Raw genomic sequence first — 24,048 nt, 5'->3', positions numbered from 1 at the left:
AAGTAATACGAGAAAGCATGTCTAGTCGGTTTAGACAAGCTGATAAGCTGGTTGGCTTAGAATTGATGATTAATTGGAAGGAGTCTTATATATTCTCGCTATAAAATAACAATAAAAGGTAACATATACCAATAAATCATTGGCATATATCATAAAATGTATTTAAATAAAAGATCGTTATTTCGTGCGCCGTTGGACATTGTTCATATGTGACTCGTCTTGCATTTCTTAACGGTGTTTAATGGAAGTGATCAAAAGAAATTTCTCTACCATTTTGATTGACCTCCTCTCCTCATTATATTCTCTATCTCCTTCTATCTATGAATATATAATTATTATACGACTTGCATTATTGTATCTCGAAACCAATGGTTTAGAATCTCATCAAAGTGGTAGTTCGGTCTCCAAGTTAGCAAAGAGAGACTACACGTATTAAGAACCCACTCCACGTCAAAGTTTATATTGGACTTCAACAAATATTTAAAGCATGAAGCAATTGATTCAGTATAATTAGTTGTGGTTTTGAGTTGAAAACTCCAAAGAAATAACTTAGAAGAGATCTATCACATTTAAACTGTGAATATAGATTTGATTCGTAACCATTTCTTTTTTGCATTGTGGTTCGAATTGTTATCATTGTTTATTTGTGGTTAAGTTGCATTTACGTTTCGGAGGTGCTCTAAACATGAAACAAAAAGAAACAAACACAACAATAATACAAACTTGCGGCTAAAATAATAACTCTATATATATATATGTCTCATACTAATTCAAATATGTAAGTCCCGACAGTTTGAGGTACGGTTCGACTCTAATTTAATTACATTATTGTGGGTGCTGATCTACCAAACTCCTGAAAGATTTTTCACTATTAAAAATAAATAAAGATATATGTGTCGTTTCAAGAACTTAAGTTTGCTTGTGTACATGGCGAATGTCTCCAAATAGCGTCATGATTATAAATAACAATATATAATACCTAAAATACCTATACTTTCAAAACTTGGGAGTTAAAATAACACATGTTGGTCTGTGACAGACGTACAAAATACAAAGCGATGCCATGACATAATTGTTATGTTATGATTTGAACTCCAAAATAAAATAGAACTGTTATGTTATGATCGTCACGTTTTGGTTGAACTGCGTTGCATTTTAAATTATTACATTCCTTTCTACTTTAATTATTAATGTTGATATAATTAAATAAAGTTAATATGTAATATATGTTCGTCTATCTACGTAATGCTTAGATATTATTTATATCGGCAGATCGATAGACACTCATATTGACGCTTGGTGGTGACCCGGAGACAGGAGAAAACTGTGTGCGGAATCATGTGTATACCTTAGGAGTGTATAATTGAAATTATGCAAACGTCAATCACAAATTATCCTAGTTAATTCAAGTTACGTATTTTTTTTTTTTCCGTCAAGTTACGTATTGTTGTTTCTAATCAGAAAATTTTGAATTCATGCTCACGAAATTTAGGAATGAACAACTAATATTTTGTAACATCAAAATTTTAAAGAGCTTTACACTTATAAAGATCGCTTTGCTAATTTTTTGTATTAGTTTTGTATCCTAGGAAAGCAGTAATACTTCTGTTAGTACAAAACATTATCAGCCATATGTGATAAGGAATACGGTACACAGCTACAACATAACTATTCACATTTTCCTTAGTTTGGTTTTCTTAGAAAATTTTATGAATACTTCTTGTTCTCCTACAACAGCGGTGACTCATCCATACTATATATGTCTTCATTTACAAAGATAATATTGATATTAAAATTAAAACCATGTTTAAAGTACGTCGTATATTCTATAGGTTTGGAAGTATTTAGAAGCATGACTAGCTAGTATTCTTTGTGTGTTTTGACAAAAAAAAAAAAAAAAAAAAAAGTATTCTATGTGTCAAACGTATATACGTGCTTGACATCATCTCGGAATGTTGTTTAAACAACATTCCGAGACAAGTGATTTTACTAGGTGCACGGTGACGTATCATCATTGGTAGGGCAAAGACTCTTTTGCTAAGTTCGACATTCGATCTTTTGGTCCGCTTTATGATATTTGGACTAAGCCGGTTGTCTTTAATTAACACGTCGGTTTTGTCTTCCTACATTATCATGCTATACTAACTTGCTTAGTGACTATCTTATGTCATGATAAACAAAGAAGCAAAATCACTTAATCACCATATCTCATTCTTATTCGTACTGAACTTCAATAGATGGCCATGGCTGCTACACAGAGTGAACAAAAGTTGGTTCATTACGAAAATAAAATTTATTTAGCTTGGCTCAGTAAAACAGAAATAATTTTTACGCGCGAGGATGTTAAAGAAAACTATGTTGACCAGACAAAATAAGAAATAAATACAAGGATAAGTACGGTATGTAAATAGGTAAAAGTGCTACAAAGAATTCTGAAAGAATATAAATAAGTGTTTAGTCATTTTCTTAAAGAATTAAGCGTATGTTGATACGCGAACTAAACTGAAGTAGATCCCACATTGATTAAATTAATTATGTTCATTGCAATTCTTGCAAGCAAACCTTATTCTATGAATAATTTTAATTGATTCTGCTAAAAAATAAAGTTAAAGAGTTTGAACTAAAGATGATGATGGCATGCAAATGGTACAGTTGTGGGAACAAAATGCGACACTCATTATCAACCAAACTCATCGACCCCCCAAAATAAATAAAGAGGAGTTATATTCATCTTTATTTATTTCTCAAAAATAAAATCATTTTAATTCTTTATTTATTTTGTTTTGGTTATTGTATTTAAGTTTTTAGTTTTGGGTTTGTCTGGTTTCTGGTGGTGGTGAAAAGGATGAGTGTTCCACCAACTCCAATCTTCATCCTTCGAAATCTTATCCACATGCAATCCATAAACCTGCTCTTTCCTTCTATTTTCATATCAATCAATAAGATAAATATCTTTTTTTTTTCTTTGTCAAATAGATATCTTCTTTATGATTCTTAATTATTATTATTATTCCTATTACTGAAGTTAGAACATGAATATATTGTAATCGTTTGTTGTGTTATCAATGGCCCTACAAAATTTTTAAAGTATCTTACTTAGATGATTGGTAACTTGTATTGCAAAACTCTTTTTCCCCCTTCTTGTCTCTCAACTTGGACTATGCGTGTTCTTATTGGGGATGCATGCTTGGTGCATCTAGATAAGGATGATGTTCCAATAAATACACACCAAACAAATTATATCTAAATTTTGACATTTATCGATATTATTAGTAAATGTTTGTTCCGGACTTAGAAATAAACACAACCAAAAAGTGTAATGGTTATTTTTCTTCTTCTTAAGTGTATTAAAATCGTGATATATTTGAGAGTCAAAATCAATTTATATAATTAAGGTTTAGCTAATATGCTATATTTAGCTTTTCTAAACTTGATGTCCTAATCCATCGAATTAAGTAAGCAACCGACTATTTGCACCTTTTTAATCCTGACTAAATATATTTAGATCAAACAAAACAAAACTTTGACTAATCTATTCACAGGTTTTAAGATATTTATATTTTATTTCCATATTCTTATCTGTGAAGAGATAACCTTATACAAGTGAAAGGTTTATATTGTTTTTCTTAGTCTACACCCATATGTAATGATTAGGGTGCAAGTTCACTCCAAAAAAATATCAAAGGAAAACGTGTTTAGTAACTTTGCTTACAATTAAACGATGGCCAACTATATGTGTTCATATGTGACGGCCACATGATTTTGTGTGTGTCTTCCGTACTAATGTGTCCCTCTTCCTCACCTTCGCTTATTGATATGTCTTTCCAAAGCCATATAAGATTTTGACCAAAGTCAATCACATGTAACACTCTACCTTTTTATTAGTAAACCGTTATTAGGGAAAATGGTCGTATCCACACTGATCATCGTTTAAGGTTCTTGATCGTGGTTGCATAACGGTTAATGATAGTTTCTTAATCGTGGCTTTTGCGATTTGATAGTGTGATAAGATGAACTTAATTAATCGTGGTTGTTTAATTGTTATATTAGCATGTGATTAAATTCTATTTATCTATTGGTTTGTAAATTATTATTTTTTTTAATTTGTTTTTTTGAATAAAATGTAAAATTATTTAAAATGCATCTAGGAAGTTGGAACTAACGAGCAATAATGGTCTTTAACTGTTTTTTTTTTTTTTTTGTTATGTTCTTCTCTATTTTTTTGTCTACTATACATACCTAAATTACATATTTGACACCTTCACAAAAATGATAAGTTCATTCCGTAGTTGCCAGTTCATTGATAAGTTTAAACGATTAGCGACTCAAAATTTTAAACGTTAAAATTATTAACTAGCGAAATAAATGTTATTTATATGAAAAATGAAAAATGAAAAATGGAGTATTTTTATATGAAAAATGAAAATGAGTTGCCTTCCAAAACAAATGTTATTATAATAAATTCAAATCTAAGGTTATTTTTAGGAAAAAAATCTCATCAAATTTATGTTTATCTCTTTAACATGACATATATTTTAAATCTGTTTCTTACATTATATTAGTAGTTAATATTATAAATTGGTAAAGTTATCATTTTAAAATAAAGAAAAAGTTAACTTTTCTATAACATTTTTTAGGGATAAGATGTTATTATACGAAATTTTATAATTCAATATACGTTTACTGATATCTTTTTTACAAACAAATTGTTAAATCATCATTTTTTAACATTTTCTGTCATATTTTTTTTATTGTAATACGTTTGTCATTGTTCTATTAATTGTTAGTCAATGTATCAAAATTTATCTAAATCACCATGATTATTGGCTATAATATCTCTGTTTTAAAACTTAAAACGATGGTGAAAATCTATTTGGGTCATTTGATTGGCAATTTGCTGCAAATCTTAATTGCTAATTGTTATGTGTCAGTTTTCGAATTTATATAATAAAATATATATGATAGCTTCGTACGCGTGTTACCGGTTAAAATAGCAAAACTTACGTTTAATCAAATTCTTATGATGGTTAAAGTAACTGACGCAAAAAAAATACATCTCCCACTTTATTTTGATATATAGAATTCTGCCGTTAAACTATATTTATATTCAAAAATTCAAATCAAATAAAAGCGAATTCAACAAAATATATCGCAAGATCTATAATGTAACTGGTCTTAAGGTAAAAAACAAAAGTTACTTTGTTACCCTTTTGAGGCCATTGACCATAAATTTTCACTGATTTGTATTATAAAAAAAAAGGAAGGAGAAAGAAAGAGCCACGAGAGCCTTTTCTTTATAAAGCCAAAGCCAAATCAGTTTCTTAATCACGAGTCACGACTTGTATACATGTAAACCAAAAAAACCTGTGTGCCTTCCTATAAATGTACACTACTTCCCTTTTGTGATTCCTCTGCCCTCTATTTCTCTCCTCCACTCTCCTCTCAAATCTTTTTAACCACAACCCAACAAATCAAAAACTCAAAAATCTTTCTTCCATGACGATGACGACGACGACGACGCATCTCAACAAAAAACCAAGGTTAGAGAACAACACACTAGTCAACCATTTCGACGACTTACCTGACGATCTCATCATCTCTATCCTCCGTAAACTCTCTTCCTCCGCTTCTTCTCCTTCCGATTTCCTCACCGTTCTCCCCACGTTAGTCTCTCTCTCTCTCTCCCACCCACCACTCCATCTCCATCTCCTCCTTCCGTTTTTTTTTTTTTTTGACGCAGTCTCTTTTTTTTTGTTTGTCGTTACACAGATGCAAGAGATTGAATAAGTTAGCGTTACATCCTCTGGTTTTATCAAAAGCCGGTACTCAAACCTTAGCCGTCACGGCGAAGAAATGGTCCGACTCTGCTCACGCTTTCCTCAAACTCTGCGCTAATGCCGGAAACGCCGACGCTTGCTACGCTCTCGGAATGGTTCGTTCTCGTGATCACTCCTTCGAAATCTCCGCTTCGACTTTTTTTTTTTTATGAAATCTAATTTTTTAATCTCTTACAGATCCGATTTTACTGTCTTCAAAACCATGGGAGCGGCGCGTCGTTTATGGCTAAAGCGGCGATTCAATCTCACGCGCCGGCGCTTTACGCGTTAGCGGTGATTCAGTTCAACGGAAGCGGCGGTTCAAAAACCGACAAGAATCTACGCGCCGGGGTAGCTCTCTGCGCTCGTTCCGCTTATGTAGGCTACGTCGATGCGCTTCGTGAGCTCGGTCACTGTCTCCAAGACGGTTACGGCGTCCCTCGTAACGTCTCTGAAGGTCGTAGGTTTTTGATTCAAGCCAATGCGCGTGAGTTCGCGTGTTCTCTACGCTCTTACATCTCTCTCAAATCCGACGAGGAAGACGAGGAGGAGATGTTGTTGACCGATCTGAGCGCTGTTCCGGTTCATGAGATTCATCCCGTTAACCGGTTTTTGAAAGATTGGTTTGGTCCGGGTCGTGTTGGTTTAGCGGAAGGGTTGAGGATGTGTTCGCATGACGGTTGTGGGAGGCCCGAGACTCGTGCTCATGAGTTTAGGAGGTGTTCGGTTTGCGGGAAGGTTAATTATTGTTCGCGTGGATGTCAAGCGTTGGATTGGAGAGTAAAGCATAAGACGGAATGTACGCCGTTGGATCTTTGGGTTGCGGCGGCGGCGGCTGTGGCGATGGATGAGATTGGTGGCGACGGTGAAGCGGTGGTCATTGATGATGGTGCTGATGATAATCATGCGGAGCGGTAACAGTCTCTCTTTGACCGTTGAGTCTTTTTTTTTTTTTTTTTTTGGAATCCTTTTAAGCTTTTTTTTCTGTTTTTATTTTTTTCTCTTTTCTTAATTAAATTAGTTTGGACTAATGGCGTTTCTGAATTCCCTAAATACTGACATGACATGTTACTTTTAACAATATGGTATATTTTAATTTGCATATTCCGATATAAACAAGAGAGCATAATGAGCATATAGGCGTAAACAATTCCAAAAGAATGCAATTTGATAATTTCATTAACCCAAAAAGTAACAATAAGACAAGAGGCTCCAAGACTTTTAAACTACGGACGCTTTGTAAGAATAGCACGAGAAAGCAATGAAGAGCAAAAGTTTAGCATGTGCGGGCAATTGAACCAAACCAAATTGGCAGAATCGTAAACCTAAACAAAGATTGGCCAATTCGATTTGGTTTCGGTTTTGAGCTTAACAAAACCAATCTGAATGAGGAAGCATAGAAATCTGGTAACCGGTTCGGTTCGGAACCACCAAACCGAACTTACTATAATATGGTGGAATAAAAAAAAGAACCAACCACAAGACATCAGTGTTCAATGAACTACTAGGCCTTACGAACAGAGTTGTCCTCAGGTTTGCATGGTCCTTCAGAGACGGTAAACCATTCATCCTGCTCACAGAGGATGTCACAATGAGGGGGATATCTCACAATCTCCAAAACTGAAGAGTTTGATTATGTGGTTACATAAATTCGTAGTGATCATATGGTATGTTGCTGTATAGGACGACCTTTTCTTTTACAAGACTAAGTAAGAGGATGATGAAACTGTTTTTTCACAACCTGATTTTGGATTGCCTGCTCCTGAATATGAAGGAGACACATGGATCACTACTCAAATCCTTGATGTTGTTTGGGGTGTGCCATGTGAAGCCCATCACTAAACTAATCCTACTCTGCAAGTGGTAAGTCTGGACAAATTTCTTTAAACCCTACTACTTTGTTTCTGAATCTGGTCTCGATGGTTAATGCTTTGATAATTAATTTGTTGTGGTTCTGTTTCGTAGTCTTGTGGCTCCATCAAGCGGCACACAGCCTTGCCACCTCAAGCTGCTGCTCCTGCTTTTTTTTTTTCTGGCTGTGACTAAAATTATTGACCATAACTTCCCTAGACATGTTTTTGTTTCTGTTGAAACCTACCTATATATCTCTTCTCTTGCGTCATTATGTGATATTTCTACTAAATTTATATACATTCCAACATAATTACTCAGTTTCTACTAATCTTACACACACATTACTTGTTTTAGAAGTTACCTCATGGTTGCTATGACTACCAAACTCTGCTTCCATTTCCAGTATTGCTATAATTTGTCCAGAGTATCCACGCAATGAAACTATAAAAGATTTCATAATATCCTCAGAAGCAACACAAAGTATCCGCAAACAAATTCTTCTTGGAACATAAGGAAAAAAACAAAAGTGAGAAATTAAATTACCAGTTAACAAACCCGCGAACAAATTTAGATACTTAAATGTATAAGGGAGAGATCGATCAAACCAAGTCGCCTTGGTCCAGTGGTAAAGGGAGAAAAGTCCTGCCACCTGGGTTCAGAGTAGCATTGGCCACGGGGTCGAAATTTAACATGGTTTCCCCCACCCCCAAGAGATTAGTCTTTGGGCCTAGGAAGCCTGTTATCAAAAACGTTTCTGGCTAAACTTAGCTAGCTACATGTTCGTTTCCATGTTGTAATCTATAGTTTTCTGAAAGTTTGTATAAAAAAAATGTCCATCAAAGTTTTCTTAAATTCTTGCACTGATTAAGCTGGTATCTTCTTGAACAAGAGAAGGCAGGATACCCGTAATTGGCCACTCTATTGTTCCACGAAAGCTATTTGTTTGATAGATACTTTTGTTATAACTTCACTTATTTGGAATTAATCCTAGGATATCATTACTTTGTTGCAGTTATGTCAACTGAAATTATCATAACGAATGAAAATGAGACAATGCAAGAACAAAAACCTTGCATATATAGTTGAAGCCCTTCCCCGACTAGATCTATTCTTACAAGTAGGCTTATAAAATTTCCCAACAAGTTCTTGAAGATTTCTCAGACAAAAAAACTAATTAAAAGCAAGTAATAATTCTATATGAACATGAAGATGTTTTACAATTCTACAAAATCCAATAAACACTCCTTAGAGGTCTAAACAATGAGCCTGGACTCAGTAAAACAGTGTCAAAGTAGGACATTTTTAGAAGAGTATTAGTATCAAACTCTACATTGAAGCATTCACAAACAAGTGCAGGCAATACTATTTCTACAACCAAAAAAAGAAAAAAGAAAAAACCAAAAGATCTAAGTAAAAAAAAACAACAATTAGTGAAGAATCTATGGTTCTCTTGATGTGATCTGATGTTTCCTACTTGGACCTCTCCTGGTACAAATATACACAATCTTGATGTCAAAAAATTACCTCAAAAACAATTTGGTGTAGAGATTGAAATATTTTGATTGCGTAGGGTGTTTCACTTACTTGTTTTGTATTGGGCTGTATCGACTCCTTGGGATTTTTCGTAAGCTACCTCCAAGTGACTTCTCCTTCATCTCCTTGCTTATCTGCAAATCTCTCAAATCTCGGAGTCCCTCTGTGTGAAACTTGCTGCTAAAGAAAGCTAATAAAACCAGAAACAGAGCTACTGAGATCGATCTTGATGGATGTAATCTCTTCATTTGTGAATTATTATTCTTTGTTTCTTGAAAAAACTTTTGGGTAGAGAGATGTGTTGATGAGTTAAAAGAGAAAGGGAGATAGAGAGAAAGACAAGTTGTAAAGCTTGTTTGCTTCGTATGATATGTATTGGTTCTATGACTTTTTGAGATCTGATCACGTGAACTTAGTTTTTTTTTCGTTTTTCTTCCGAATCATTTATTTCAGATGGTGAGATATTTTTTTTTTTAAATTTAATCAACTAATTTATGGAACATTCACTGATATTGAGTGTCCTCACTTTCACACAAGCACATGTATACACGTTAATGTATGTGTTTACCAATATTAGTAAGTCCAACTTCATGAGATCGCAAAAGTTTGCAGTTAAAACATGAACAGCTGTGTTTTGTCTCTATGCTAATGCTACGGTATCCACATTACTTTATTTCATTTTTTTGGTTCTATTACCAAAGCTTTGCAGAGAGAAAAAAGACAGTCAAATATATATTGGAACTTAGTAATTTGCATGGGAAAATTGCAAAACAAAATATCATTTATATATAAGAGTTTGATCAAATGTAAAATCTAGTTTTTGATCTAACATTTTAAAAATATAACGTTTGAAGCATTATCGCTATTAAATCTGAAAATTGATATAAAATAGTGATACCATTTTTCTTACCATAGTTAGTCAGATGATAATCTTTTAAAATATTAATAATAAAACCTCAAAACAATCAAAAATGCAGTCTACATATTCAAAGTTTCAAGGCAATGTCATATACAATGATTTATAGAAAAAATGTCATATATTTATATATAATAAGAAACTTTCTTTTAAAAATCAAAACTGCGAAACGTAATCATTTAACTACAATTATTTTTTTCTTAACACTTTTGTGATTTAATACCTTTAACTTTGGAGAACTACATTTTTGTGGTAAATTTCAAGGTAATCCTCTACAAAAAAAATGAAGCTTAAATTACAATTACAATGAAAATTAGATGTTAAAAACAAAAAAAAGGTAAAAATTGAATTTGTTCCTTGCAGAAATTCTTCATTAGCATTCATATCTTTCTTTACAACTGGATTTTGATAAAGTAAAAACTATAAAGGCTTTTTTTATATCACTTTTAAGAGAACGTTATGATATAAACAAAAAATAGACACAGTTAAAGAAATCTTATTGAAGCTAAATCTTGGTGGAGTAATTAATTTATTCAATAGAGTAAATCTATATAACCTAGTAACGCATATATTATCTTAAAATTAATTTAAATCACAAATTTTTATTATACATGGACAGTTTGTCTAGGCAAATCTTTGACCATGATGGCCAAAGGGTCCAATCCAACAAACTTCATAATTAACTTAACCATCAACATAAATTATACAGACCCGACCAAAGGCCCCCCGTCCAATTTGGTTCGGTTTAAGTAAACCGGTCCCTTGCTGTTTCGTCGTCTCTATGTTCTGCGCGTCGAAACCACCAGAGATAAATCTCTCCAGGTGCTGTGATCTATTCCAACAATTTCCATAATTTTTTCCTTGGATCTGGGCTTACATAGTCACGAATCGCTCTGCCTTGATTTACTTCGTCAGCTAAATCGAAAAGTAATCGCAATTCTGGCCTCCATCGAACTGGTACGCTGATGAGTTTCTTTACCTTTTCTTAGATTTACCTCATTGAGATCCTCTTGAATTTGTTAGCTTCTTCATTCGTTGATTGAATTTAATGAATTTTTCGAGTGGATGAACCATTTCTTATGGAATATTTTTAGGGTTTTGATCGTATGTCGACTGATTTGTCTGGGTTTGTAATTTTGATTGGATTGTTTTAAGTTTTTTTTTTCCTTTTGCACAATCTAGTGGGTTTAGGCAAATCTTGTTGAAAAGTGCTTTTGATTCTAAGTTGGTTTAATTTTGCATCACCTAATTTGTTTGTTTTTTTTTTTTTTTTGTATATGTTCCAGCAAGGAGAAGATCTGTGGTTTCTTTGGTCTCTTTGTTGTGGTGGTTACTGATATAATGGCGTCTGGGACAATGGGAGGGTTGTCTGAGGTATATAGTAGTGCTAAAAGGATTCTACTGAGGGCTCGTGACGGTATCGATAGGTTGGAAAGGTTTGACTCTGATCCGACCGATCTGGCTTCCTCTGTGAAACGAGATATTACTGAGGTTCAATCTCTCTGCTCCAATATGAACGGTCTCTGGCGCTCAATCCCTGTTAAATCCCAGCGTGATCTTTGGAGAAGGTGAGGAATCCATTCTTGAATCCAAGTTCACCCACATTATTATAGATCAACCAAAATGGCTTAATTCTTATGCGTTTATTAATGCAGAAAGAGTGAACAAGTAGGGGAAGAGGCTGAGTATTTGAACCAAAGTCTGGAAAAATATATGTGGAGGAATCAGAAGAAGATGTTGGAAGCTAAAGAGAGAGCGGATTTGTTAGGCAGAAGGAGCGGAGAAGGAGCTCACATTTTGCAAATATTTGATGATGAAGCTCAAGCAATGAGCTCTGTCAAGAATTCAAAGAGAATGCTCGAAGAGTCGTATTCAAGTGGAGTTGCTATCCTCTCCAAATACGCTGAACAACGGGATCGTTTGAAGGTACTACTAACTCACTCTAAACCTCCTCAAGCTTAATACTACTCTGCATTGTATTGGCACAAGTCAATGTGAAAACATTTTTTTCTAACATTGTTTTTTTTCTTCTAATTGTCAGAGGGCACACCGTAAGGCTTTGGATGTTCTGAACACCGTAGGGCTCTCCAACTCTGTGTTGAGGCTTATAGAGAGGCGTAATCGTGTTGACACCTGGATTAAATACGCCGGTATGATCGCGACTGTTGTTATATTGTATTTCTTCATAAGATGGACGCGTTAAACCTTACAGAACTGAATACAAATATTTGTAGTATGTAGAGAGTTATGTGACTTGATCTTAGGATCATTTGCCTTTTTTTATTTTTGTTTATGCATCTTACAACACATTTACGGTATCAAGCTTGAAATTGTCAGTATAGTACACGTATTCTTGATTTCCTTTGTGTTGAATATATATGCTCTTTGCCTGTGCAAGTCGGCCATGGTTTCTTTTTTTTTTGTTCGAGAAAGATAAGTAAAAATGTTTGGAAGTTTTGTCATTTCTCATTGCGTTCTGTTTCTCAATAACCGGGCCAGATCTTGATCATTGCACTGGAATTGTGTGGACACTGTTGTATTGGATAAACATGTTCCTTTTTTTTTTGTTTTTTTTTATTTAGTCAGCCTCTATAGAAGGATCTAAGTCGGATTGCAAAAGAAGAACTAAACCATGAATTTAAAACGAATACATACTTACAATATTCATGGTGTTAAAACGAACACATGGTCAGGAGCAACTTTATCACCGGTTTGATTGCATTCTCTTGGCTTCAATTGTAATCACAAAGCTTCTAAAATCCAAAGTGCCATAGCCAAGGAGAAAGAAGTATGCAATGCGAGAGAGATCATGACACCGCCTATTTCATATTTCATATTTCAGAATGTATTAAAAAAAAAAACAGAATATAAAATGACACCGCATTTTGCCATTCTCTTTAGGAATCGAATATATTATAATTGAAATCCAATATTTAACTCAATAACTTTGACTCATGGTTAAAATACCGAAGAAAGAGCAAAAACCGAACCGGGACAGGATAATTAATTAAAGAGTTATTTGGTATAACGATACATTTTTTAAACATAATTAGAAAGATGATATATTCACTATTTATAATTAGAAAAATCTATATTGATCATTGTTGGTCTATTTTTTCAGTCATTTTTGTCATTCAACAATTTTTTTAATTACACTTTATGCCATTGTACATCTCATTTTCTCCTTATTTCTTGATTTTTTAAACAATTTTTAATATAATTTTCTTTTAGAAAACTTCTTAGATAGAAAAATTATATATTTTTTTCTTTACAATTTGATATGAATTTTGTTTAATAATTTTTAAATATATTATATACATATTTTGTATTCGTACATATTTTTAAGTGTATAGATGTCTATACACTTTATTAAGTGTACAAATGTATGTACACATAATTAAGTGTACAGATGTCGGTATACATTATTAAGTGTACATATATAATTTTTACCAACCATTGCAGTACAAATATCTGAAATTCTAAGTATTAAACAAATTACATTTCTACACTTGATAATGTGTACAGATATCTGTACACTTAAAAATGTGTACGGATACAAAATATGTATATAATATATTTAAAAATTATTAAACAAAATTCATATCAAATTGTAAAGAAAAAAATATAAAATTTTTTGTATCTAAGAAGTTTTCTAAAAAAAATTATATTAACAATTATTTAAAAAATCAAAAAATAAGGAGAAAATGAGATGTCAATGACATATGTTCCACTCTCACTTCTATTTCTACTCATTTCTATCTCATACTACTCTCTTTTTTCAATCCTAAATAATAAGTGTATCAAACTCATAATTAAGTTTCATAAATGTACTAAAACCCCAACAAACCTTAATTAAATTAAAGAAATAACCGACTCAATTGGATATTTTTTTGGGTTGCTTCGGTTAAAGTAAAACCAATCTCCTGCTTTGCTAATTTCCTCTCTCTCTCTCTGTGCCGCGTCGAAAAAAAAGAAAGAAATAAACGAATGATTATTATCAACGAGAAACCCCACAGAGAGAGAATCTCCTACAGGTGCTGATCATTCATCATCGATTCCGAATTTTTCATCCTTGGATCTGTTATTATACCTCCTTAGTCACGAATCACTTCGCTTGTTGTTCATCCTAAGCCAAGCCTCTGATCACACACACAATTTCACGTCTCCACTCCCTCGAATTGGTACGCGCACGCAGATGAATTTGATTTTTTCTTTCCCTTTTTTTTGCTTTTTCTTTTTTCTTAAATTTCGCTTTGAATTTGATGGTTCTTCAATTTTATTCACTCGATGGAACTGAATCATATGGTGGAGTTGCGGTATTATTATTTTTCTTAGGGATCTTTTAGGAATATTCTTTGAATTTTTTTTTTTGGGAAGTTGATCAATTTTTTGTTTTGTTTTTTTTCGGTTTTGAGTGATTTGTGTGTTCTTTTCACAATTTGTTGGGTTTATGCAAGTATTTTTTTTGTTGAAAAGATGCTTGTGATTCAAGTTTTACTTGATCTTTTCCTTTTTTTTAGTTTTTTTTGGAATCAATTGGTCAAGTTGTGCTTTTTCTGTATGTGTTCTTGAGATGGTAGTATTAGCCTAAACTATACGGTAGTGGCATGTAAAGATTATACAGTTTTGGAATTGTTATTTCGTATGACAACCTTAAATGCTTGGACTTGACTTAAAGATCAAGTTCTTGATAATCTTGTTTAGTTTGTATGAATTCCATTTTCGTGTAATTACGCCACCTGGATTGGAATATACAAGTTGACATGTATAATTCAGACAAAAACAAAAAAAGGTTAGACATTTTTCTGGTCTGTGATTCTATGTTTTATTTCCCCCCATGTGATATTTTCTTGTCTTTGCTTGTTCATGTCATTTTGCCAAATGTATGACTTACGCCAGGATGGTGTTCCTTGATATGGACTTTATCTTACTGTTGTACCTTTCATACTTAAAAGGTTGGATTGTCTCTCTGCAGTTTACAATTCGATTTTTTTGATTGACAGGAACTAGACTTAAATCGGAACTCTCTCAAGCATTTAGATGGCAGAAAAAGCTTGTATAAAGCGACTTCAAAAGGAATACAGAGCACTTTGCAAGGTTTTGTTTCTTCTTCTTATTCTGTTCTAGTGTTTCTGTCGAACCTTATCACTCTGTCCATCAATTTTAGATAAATGTTATCAAATGTGGTTTCTTTGCTTGTGCAATTCGTCATGGTTTTTTGTTCAGGATATGTTTTATCTTATGTATGTTACGCTGTGAGTAATATTAACTTGTTATGTTCTGGATTGCTAGGAACCAGTCTCGCATGTTGTTGCGCGTCCTTCCCCAAATGACATTCTTGAGTGGCGTAAGTCATATCTAGCTTTCAAAGTCTCTTTTCCTCTCTCGTGATATTTGCTTTTAGTTATTCTATTACAGTTTGGCAATAGGGATGCTTACCTTGCATTAGGTCAATATATTTGCTGGGTAGTGGGTATATATGTTTCTTCCGTTGGGCATATAGAATAAATTACGAAATAGGGCGTTGCTATGGGTGAGTTGGTGACGGAGATAGTATTGATATCATATTACATGGTAAGTAGTAATATTTAATGGTGAAGAAGACTTAATTTCGTTATAAAAACCTAATTAAAACCCCCCAGAATTTTCTTTCTTATTGCCTAACTGAGAAGGGTCATGCTGTTCTTTTAGCATTTAGGGAATTTTAATATTAATTGAGTTTTACCCTACAGATTATGTTCTGGAAGGCAGTGAGGGAACACCTTTTGCAGGTTCAAATCTTCATTGTTAATATACATGCTAAATGCGTATTTTTACATTCCAATACAGTATATGATTCTGATATTCGAATTCTCTTTGATAGGAGGATTTTACTATGGGAAGATCAAGTTCCCTCCAGAATATCCTTACAAGCCACCTGGAATCACGTGCGCTCTTTATTCCTTTAGAAATTCCTTCGTAATATTGTCACCCTCCAATGTTTTATTCCGAGTTTCTAATAAACCAAGGTTCTGTGGCTGCAGAATGACAACACCAAATGGTCGATTTGTGACACAAAAGAAAATCTGCTTGTCTATGAGTGACTGTAAGCACAGTCTTCTTTTTCATTATTTGTAAGTTAATTTCAATGAACTTGTCTGTTATCTAATTATCTTCACCCTGGCATGCACAGTTCATCCAGAAAGCTGGAATCCAATGTGGTCAGTGTCAAGGTATAAGATTTGATGTATATTTTAAATGTTTTCAAGTTATTCGAATAAATCCTTATTTGACTAATTCGATTTCCTGAATGCAGCATACTTACTGGACTTCTCTCATTTATGGTAAGTTCATTTGTAGGTCTAGAACTTTTCTTCTTGCATAACCTCTTAGTTTGTACCGTTAGATCTTTATTGATTTGACATAGCAATGTCCTTTGTTACTGTGATAATGCACCCTCCGTTCATTTAATATCTTTCTGCATACAGATGGATAACAGCCCTACAACAGGAAGTGTAAACACTAGTGTAGCCGATAAACAACAGTTGGCAAAGTCATCTCTTGCTTTTAATTGTAAAAAGTAAGTTTCACTCCCACCAAAAACTGTAACTGTTTTGAGTTTAGGATAATCTCAAAAATTGACTAGAGAACGGTAAAGCTTTACATGTCATTCATTTTTTCTCAACTGTTGTGGCAGTGCAACGTTCCGGAAACTATTCCCCGAGTATGTAGAGAAGTACAGCCAGCAACAAGTAGCTGAAGAGGAAGCAGCCACTCAGCAGAAAACTCCCGAGGATTCTCCTGAGAGTGAAAAACCGAAAGTCGAATCAGATAAAAGTGTTGGTCTTAAAAAGGAAGGCATTCAAGAAATGGGATTGAAAGAGAGGAGAAGGAACAAGAAAGAAGCGCTACCGGGTTGGATAGTATTGTTGCTAGTATCGATTGTTGGGGTTGTAATGGCTTTGCCTCTGCTTCAAATGTGATAAGATGCAATGCAACGCAACCATGACTGCAAGTCAATATGGTAAAGTCTGTTTTATCATGCTCTCTCACTCTCTCAGTACTTAAGTAGTAGTGTCTTTTGTTATCTCCCCTCTCTTAAAAAGTAAACAGATACATCGAGTTTGGTGTGGCTTTTGAAATTACGTATAAATATAAAGTTAGCTTAATTTGAATTACTACTCCCTAAAGCAGCAGGAGGCATATTAGTAAATGATGGCTTCGTATTACAGTTGTAGAGGAACAAATTAATTCCCCCTTTGTGCGAACCTGAGTACAAATTGAAAATAGTAAAGTTAAAGTCTAGGTCTAGACTTTCTAGTAGCCAAAACACGTCGATAAACCTAACCGGCTATATTAAACCGACCATTTTAATTAATTTTTGAAACCCGGTATGACCCGTACCGAATCATTCTCCTCAACCAACACACTGTCACCATCTCACTAGTCGGGTAGTTACAGAAGAAGAAATCATTAAGGGTGAATTAGGTAGCTAGCCAAAATCACAATAATAATTAAGAATATAACAGGTTAATTGGGAAAATTAAGTAACTAACCAAAAGACATTATGAATTTACCAAACTACTCTCATATGGCATACATGCGCTGTTGTGGTGGCAATGGGTACATATGACGTGTCGGTCTAGTTTTGTAGGTGTGTATGCGTAATTTTTTTAGTAATTAAGATACTATGTGTATATGAACAGAAATATTTGCGATATAGTATAAAACCCATATTTAAGTCTGAAATTGCATTACTCTGATCATAAGAATAAAAATAGATTTGCATTTTTGTTTTTAAAATTTAAAAGTTCTGTATATAGATACAAACATTAATAATTTTATAGATGTAAATGGCAGGATTCGGAAGTTTGAAAAGAATTACACATATATTAGAACATTTTTGAATTTAACACATAAAAAGAAGGTTCACTAAACCCTACAAAATACTACCTTCAGAACCCGAACCGGGTAATAGCATTGCAAAAGAACATGATATAAGATCATTGTTTGCAAAACCAGAAAATAGAATAGAATGTTAAACCGTAAATTTAGAAAATGGAATAGAATGTTGAACCAAATGTGGGATCGACAGCTTGCTTGAAGGAGCCACAATCGAAAGCACCGTCGACGGACCTCAATCTCATTACTAGAAAATCATACAACCTTATTTGAAATAGGGCCTTGTCAACATTTCTAATTGCTAAAAACCTAAAGACTATGAGATTAAAAATATATTGTTGTGTGTACTCACCATAATCTTCAACCTTGCTCTGCATTCTTTAGTTTGAGATTAAAAGAATCATCACGAAGTTCCAATATCAACAATTCCAAATCATTTCCACAACAATCCACTCAAGAATTTCCAAAAAGACTCAATCTTTGAACTTAACTCATCCTTCCAAATTCAAAACAAAGCACTAGATCTAACACATCAGTTAAGCATGAACACATAAATCAGACACTTAAAAAGGTAGACTTTAATAAGTTGATACAAGAATAACACATGATCTAGAGTAGTGAGAGCAGAACCTGTTCTTCGCTCATCAACAGTTGAAGCCTCTCTTTAAACACAAGACCATGACGACCACCAAATTTGGGTTTAACGAAAACAACCATTAATTGGGGCGTGAACACATAAATCTGGTTGAATATTTCCGTTTGATACAGTCATGCATAGCTAGACGGAGATACTCAGGCATCATAAGCTTATGACGAAGCTCCACTTTAACAACACCAACCCATGTAAGATTAGCTAGTCCACAACCTCTCATCGCATTTGAATCAGCCGTCGTTGTTGATGGCCGTGGTGAACCCACAAATTTCTCTTTCGACGCTGTTGACAGTTAGAGAGAGAGATGAAAGAAGAATCTAATTTCTCATTAAACGGCAAATAGAATCTTACAAGTGTATATATACTAAGTATATTAAGCTAAAGGAGACTTAATATACTAACACTATGCTAACCATATATAAAATATACACTATAAGATTATAGTGTTAACATCCCCTCCTCAAGTCTTTGAACTGGAATCTTCGGATGGAAGGAAAAGACTTGAAACAGACATCCTGTCAAGAAGAGAGTGAAAGGGGCCAGCTTGTAGAGGTTTGGTAAGGATATCTGCAAGTTGATTGCCCGTGGAAACGTGGTAGACTTGCTGAGTTCCTGTGAGGACCCGATCTCGTGTACGATGCAAGTCAATCTCCATATGCTTGATGCGCTCGTGAAAGACTGGGTTGCTGGCAATGTGAGTGGCTGATTTATTATCACAGTAGAGCTTCGGTGGTCCATGAAGTGGGATACGGAATGCCTGCAATAGTTGTGTTAACCAGACCAACTCATCAGAAGCTAAAGCCATTGCCCTGTATTCCGATTCAGTACTGCTGCTACTGACAATCTTCTGCTTTTTAGATCTCCAAGTAATAAGAGAAGAACCTAAGAAGGTGCATAACCCTGTGACTGACCGTCGACTATCAAGACAAGTGCCCCAGTCTGCATCAGAAAAAGCAGTCAATCGGAGATCATCCTGAGCAGAGTAAAATAAACCTTGTCCTGGATTCCTCTTGAGATATTTAAGAACATGCTGAGCTGCGTAGAGATGCGCATCAGTGGGACAAGACAGATATTGGCTCAATTTGTTGACAGCAAAGGTGATATCCGGTCGGGTGATAGTTAGGTACAATAGGCGTCCTATCAAAGCTCGATAAGAACTGGCCTCAGCTGCAGAGAGAAGAACACCAGTATCCTTGAATAACGCTTTAGAAGGATCCATTGGAACATTCTTAGGCTTGCAGCCTAAATAACCTGTGTCACTCAAGAGATTCAAGCAGTACTTGCGTTGACTAACAGATATACCAGAGGAATTACGAGCTATTTCAAGCCCCAAGAAGAACCGAGCCGGTCCTAGATCCTTTATCTTGAAAGCCTTTGCAAGGATCGTCTTGATTGAAAGAACCTCTGCATCACTATTACTCGCAATCATGATATCATCAACATACACTAAAAGTGCTATAAAAGATGAATCAGTCATCTTGATAAATAAAGTATTCTCAGAAGGTGCCTGGGTGAATCCATTGTTCAAGAGAACAGAAGAGAAACATTTGTACCATTGACGAGAGGCTTGTTTTAAGCCATAGATGGATTTCTTCAAACGGCAAACAGGGTTTGGAGGTAAGATACCAGAAGCCGGAGTATATCCAAGAGGTAGGCTCATATATATCTCTTCATCCAGGTCACTGTGCAAAAAGGCACTTGTGACATCCATTTGGCAAAGACTCCATCCTAGCTTTGCTGCCAAACCAAGAAGAAACTTCACACTACCCATCTTAGCAACTGGTGAAAAAGTTTCAAAGAAATCAACTCCCTCCTGTTGTGTAAAACCCTTGGCTACCAATCGAGCCTTATACCACTCAACACTTCCATCGGCATTGTACTTGATTGTATAGACCCATTTACAACCAACGACATTTTTACCAGGAGGTAGAGAAACAACCTCAAGCGTCCCACTATTCTCCATATTATCTAGCTCCACATCCATAGCCTTCGTCCATTTCTTACATTTGATGGCTTGTTGAAAAGAGGTAGGCTCTGTATCGAGAGAAAAAGAAAGGACAATAGACTGATAGGGAGATTTGAACTATTCATAAGAAAGAACTGAAGAAAGTGGATATGGGGTTTTATGTGTTTCGGGAAGAGGAATTGGTGATGTAAGTTGAGAAATGGCACAATGATAATCAGACAAATAGCCTGGTACCTTAGATGTGCGTCGTGGTCGAGCATTGTTTAGAGGAACAACACCAGTATCTGCTGTAGCACTCTCTGTGATTGTACTAGAGGGTGTATGCACATGAGCAGATGATGCATGAGACGTCGATGCAAGAGGAGTCCATAATGAATGCATCACATCAGCAGGTAAATCAATCGAAACTGGTAAAATGTTGGAACTAAAAATCTCAGAAGGAAAAGATGCAGATGAATCATGAAATGGAAAAATTGTTTCATGGAAGATGACATTACGAGATATGGAGATAGTAGCTGTATCTAAATGCAATACTTTGTAGCCTTTGTAGCCAGACGCATAACCCAAGAAAACACACCTATCAGCACGAGGGCTGAATTTATGACGATCTTTCAACAAAGTGGAAACATAACACAGACAACCAAAAGATCTAAGAATAGTATAATCTGGTTTGCGTTTAGTAAGCAATTCATAAGGAGTTGCATGATGGAGCAAAGTAGATGGTGTTCGATTGATTAGAAAAACAGCAGTTAAAACGCAATCACTCCAATATGCAAGAGGGACATTAGACTGAAAAAGTAAAGCTCTTGCTACATTGAGGAGATGCTGATGTTTTCTCTCAACTATAGAGTTCTGTTGAGGTGTGTAGGCACAAGAAAACTGATGCAAAATTCCATGCTTCTTAATAATGTTTGTAAATGCTAATTCGGGGGCATTGTCAGTGCGTATGACTTTGATCGTTGAATTATATTGAGTATGAACCAATTGTATAAAATCTTGAAAATGTGTAGAAGCCTCATTTTTATTTCTCAACATATACAACCAAGTAGCTCTAGTACAATCATCAACTATACTGAGAAAATATCTATATCCATCTACCGATTCTGTTGAGAAAGGACCCCAAACATCTAAATGAAGTAAACCGAATGGTAAAACTGACAACTTGCTATTAGACACATAGGACAATCGTTTTTGCTTAGCTAAATGACACACATGACAAGGAGATGAAGACTTCGTAGACTTTGAGATAGTACCCGGAATATGTTGTAACTTGTCAGCAGATGGATGTCCAAGGCGAGCATGCCAGAGATCACCATCAACCACCAAGGATCCAAAGAAATGAGACGAAGTAGAAGGATATGAGATGGAGGACGAAGCATGAGATGCAGTGGAATCAAGTTGAAGAATGTAGAGATTATGTAATAAGATGCCTCTACCAATCATCAAGCCCTGAATAAACTCCTGAATGAAACATGAGTTAGGGAAGAAATGTGCAGAGCAATTGCTAGATTTTAACAAACTACTAACAGATATCAAGTTAAATTTGAAAGAAGGAACATGCAAAACATCACGCAAGATGAGAGAATGCGAGAGATGAATTGTGCCAGTGTGTGCAATATCAACTCTAGTTGCATCCGGTAAAGAGACTGTCACACCAGATACCGGTATTGTTTCATTGAACAATGCAAGATCAGAACAAACATGCGTTGTAGCACCAGTGTCTATAATCCAAGAACCATGGGGAAGACTGGAAGAAAGAGATGATAGGCATTGGTGTTGAAAAGTAAGGTGATCATGTTCATAACAAAGAGAAGAAGAAGGAAAAGGGATGTTACCCGCAGATGATTCAACAGCCATAGCACCATGTTCAGAAATGGAAGAAACCTTGGTAGGAGCCTGATTTTCTGGAAAAGTCATGTGAGCAGAAAGTTGCTGAATCAGAGTTTGCATCTGGTTCGCATTCATTTTACTAACATCCAGATTGATCGCGTTCAAGGCAGGTGGAGGAACAGAAGGATCCGTCGATGTGACATTGGCAACAGCATGAGTCCTCGGTTGATATTGAGCCTGAGATGAACCTTGAGGCTGACTCTTAGACGGAAGACTCTGTGACTGTGGTCGTTGAGCGTGATAACTAGAAGAAAAACTCTTGAAACCAGGAATATATCCAGGTGGATAACCATGGAGTTTGAAACATTTCTGAACCACATGTCCCAACATGCCACAGTGAGTACAGAGAGGTCGAGACTGCTTTGGACGATAGGAATTCTGAACAGCATAAGCAACATGATCAGCTGGTCCATCATAAGCAGTAACATCAGTGATAATCGCAGCAGGAGGACCAGAAGTTTGAAAAACAACCCCATCAGTCCGAGTAGGTTTAGCAATGTTCCGTTGCCTTTCATCTTCAGTCACCATGTGGAAAGCATTCTCAATGGATGGCATGGGCTTGATCATCAATATGTGTCGACGAGTGGCTTCATACGAATCATTTAATCCCATCAAAAATTTAGTCACACGACTCCTGTGTTGCAATTTTTCCCATAACACAGCAGCACTACACTCACACTTGCCACAAGTGCAAACAGGGAGCTCTACATAGTTCTTAAGCTCCTCCCAAAGAGTTACCAACTCAGTATAATAAGCAGTTACATCCATGGCTCCTTGATGAAGCGAGCTCAATTTCTGCTCTATCTCATAAACTCTCGGAGCATCATCCTGTTTAAACCTCGATATCATATCCTTCCAAATCCCTTCAGCCGTTGGAATAAACAAAAGACTCTGACCTATTTTCTTAGACACAGAGTTCATCAACCAAGTAGAAACCATATCGTTGCAACGACTCCAAGAACCATAGTCACGGTGATCTGATGATGGTTTAGAGATCGTACCGTCAATAAATCCCAATTTGTTCCGGACATTGAAAGCCATCCGCATGGACCTTCGCCATGAATTGAACTCTGCACCTGTAGTCAATCTATCCGAGACTAAAACCAATCCAGCATGATCAGTGCCATGGAGGAAGTAAGGATTGTTATATTGATCAGGTGGTTGAGCTGAATCAGATGTTGAATTCGCCATAACCAAGATTACGATACCAAGATCAAATCGAAAAACGCCAATTGCTCAAACAGAGAAAACAACAACAAGAACACTTACGAGAGCAACAACTAGGATAACAAACACCGCGATCGCCAGCAAAAGATGTAAAACGAAGAGTGAAGCAATCTGATCAAACGTCACACTCATCGCAAAACAGAACTGTGAAATCGAGATGGATTTGAGCTAAAAAGAAAAAGTAAAAGTGATACCCAAAGAGAAAGAGATGATCGAATGAGAAATCAAAAGAGAAATCGAAAGATCGGATGATGAATCAATCGATTTCAACGAAGCGGAAGAAGATTTTCTCACTAACGTTCTTGCTCTGATA

General features: G+C 35.2%; 5 protein-coding genes across 6 annotated transcripts; 3 read left to right on the top strand and 2 right to left on the bottom strand.

The window, feature by feature from the left end:
* Positions 1 to 5,279: 5,279 nt before the first annotated feature.
* LOC104761040 (F-box protein At5g50450) lies at positions 5,280 to 6,847 on the top strand. Its single transcript, XM_010484059.2, has 3 exons — positions 5,280 to 5,663; positions 5,770 to 5,932; positions 6,015 to 6,847. The coding sequence occupies exons 1-3, from the start codon at positions 5,497 to 5,499 to the stop codon at positions 6,732 to 6,734; spliced, it is 1,050 nt and encodes a 349-aa protein (XP_010482361.2). The 5' UTR covers positions 5,280 to 5,496; the 3' UTR covers positions 6,735 to 6,847.
* Positions 6,848 to 8,841: 1,994 nt separating this feature from the next.
* LOC109130556 (uncharacterized) lies at positions 8,842 to 9,606 on the bottom strand. Its single transcript, XM_019240238.2, has 2 exons — positions 9,255 to 9,606; positions 8,842 to 9,155 (listed from the first exon to the last, which is right to left on the bottom strand). The coding sequence occupies exons 1-2, from the start codon at positions 9,449 to 9,451 to the stop codon at positions 9,110 to 9,112; spliced, it is 243 nt and encodes an 80-aa protein (XP_019095783.1). The 5' UTR covers positions 9,452 to 9,606; the 3' UTR covers positions 8,842 to 9,109.
* Positions 9,607 to 10,745: 1,139 nt separating this feature from the next.
* Positions 10,746 to 12,516, top strand: LOC104761038 (membrin-12-like). 2 transcript variants are annotated; one of them, XM_087497417.1, is made up of 5 exons: positions 10,832 to 11,076; positions 11,406 to 11,687; positions 11,775 to 11,991; positions 12,027 to 12,045; positions 12,161 to 12,283. In XM_087497417.1, the coding sequence occupies exons 2-5, from the start codon at positions 11,461 to 11,463 to the stop codon at positions 12,172 to 12,174; spliced, it is 477 nt and encodes a 158-aa protein (XP_087353543.1). In that variant the 5' UTR covers positions 10,832 to 11,076; positions 11,406 to 11,460; the 3' UTR covers positions 12,175 to 12,283. The 2 variants fall into 2 exon arrangements, with proteins under 2 accessions (XP_087353542.1, XP_087353543.1); XM_087497416.1 differs by having other exon boundaries at positions 10,746 to 11,076; positions 11,775 to 12,045; positions 12,161 to 12,516.
* A 1,430-nt stretch (positions 12,517 to 13,946) lies between these two features.
* Positions 13,947 to 17,273, top strand: LOC104761037 (putative ubiquitin-conjugating enzyme E2 33). The gene is made up of 10 exons (XM_010484057.3): positions 13,947 to 14,300; positions 15,123 to 15,216; positions 15,412 to 15,466; positions 15,852 to 15,890; positions 15,983 to 16,046; positions 16,143 to 16,204; positions 16,292 to 16,331; positions 16,415 to 16,442; positions 16,587 to 16,678; positions 16,796 to 17,273. The coding sequence occupies exons 2-10, from the start codon at positions 15,160 to 15,162 to the stop codon at positions 17,079 to 17,081; spliced, it is 723 nt and encodes a 240-aa protein (XP_010482359.1). The 5' UTR covers positions 13,947 to 14,300; positions 15,123 to 15,159; the 3' UTR covers positions 17,082 to 17,273.
* A 4,628-nt stretch (positions 17,274 to 21,901) lies between these two features.
* LOC147922897 (uncharacterized) lies at positions 21,902 to 23,839 on the bottom strand. Its single transcript, XM_087497550.1, has 2 exons — positions 22,454 to 23,839; positions 21,902 to 22,079 (listed from the first exon to the last, which is right to left on the bottom strand). Exons 1-2 carry the CDS (start codon positions 23,697 to 23,699, stop codon positions 22,051 to 22,053), a joined length of 1,275 nt encoding a protein of 424 aa, XP_087353676.1. The 5' UTR covers positions 23,700 to 23,839; the 3' UTR covers positions 21,902 to 22,050.
* Between the last annotated feature and the right edge of the window lie 209 nt (positions 23,840 to 24,048).

The sequence above is a fragment of the Camelina sativa genome, chromosome 18 (assembly GCF_030686135.1).
Source record: "Camelina sativa cultivar CO46 ecotype springtype chromosome 18, ASM3068613v1".
Taxonomy (NCBI): domain Eukaryota; kingdom Viridiplantae; phylum Streptophyta; class Magnoliopsida; order Brassicales; family Brassicaceae; genus Camelina; species Camelina sativa.
Note: the sequence above shows the minus strand (reverse complement) of the source record. Positions and strands in the feature narration are given on the sequence as shown.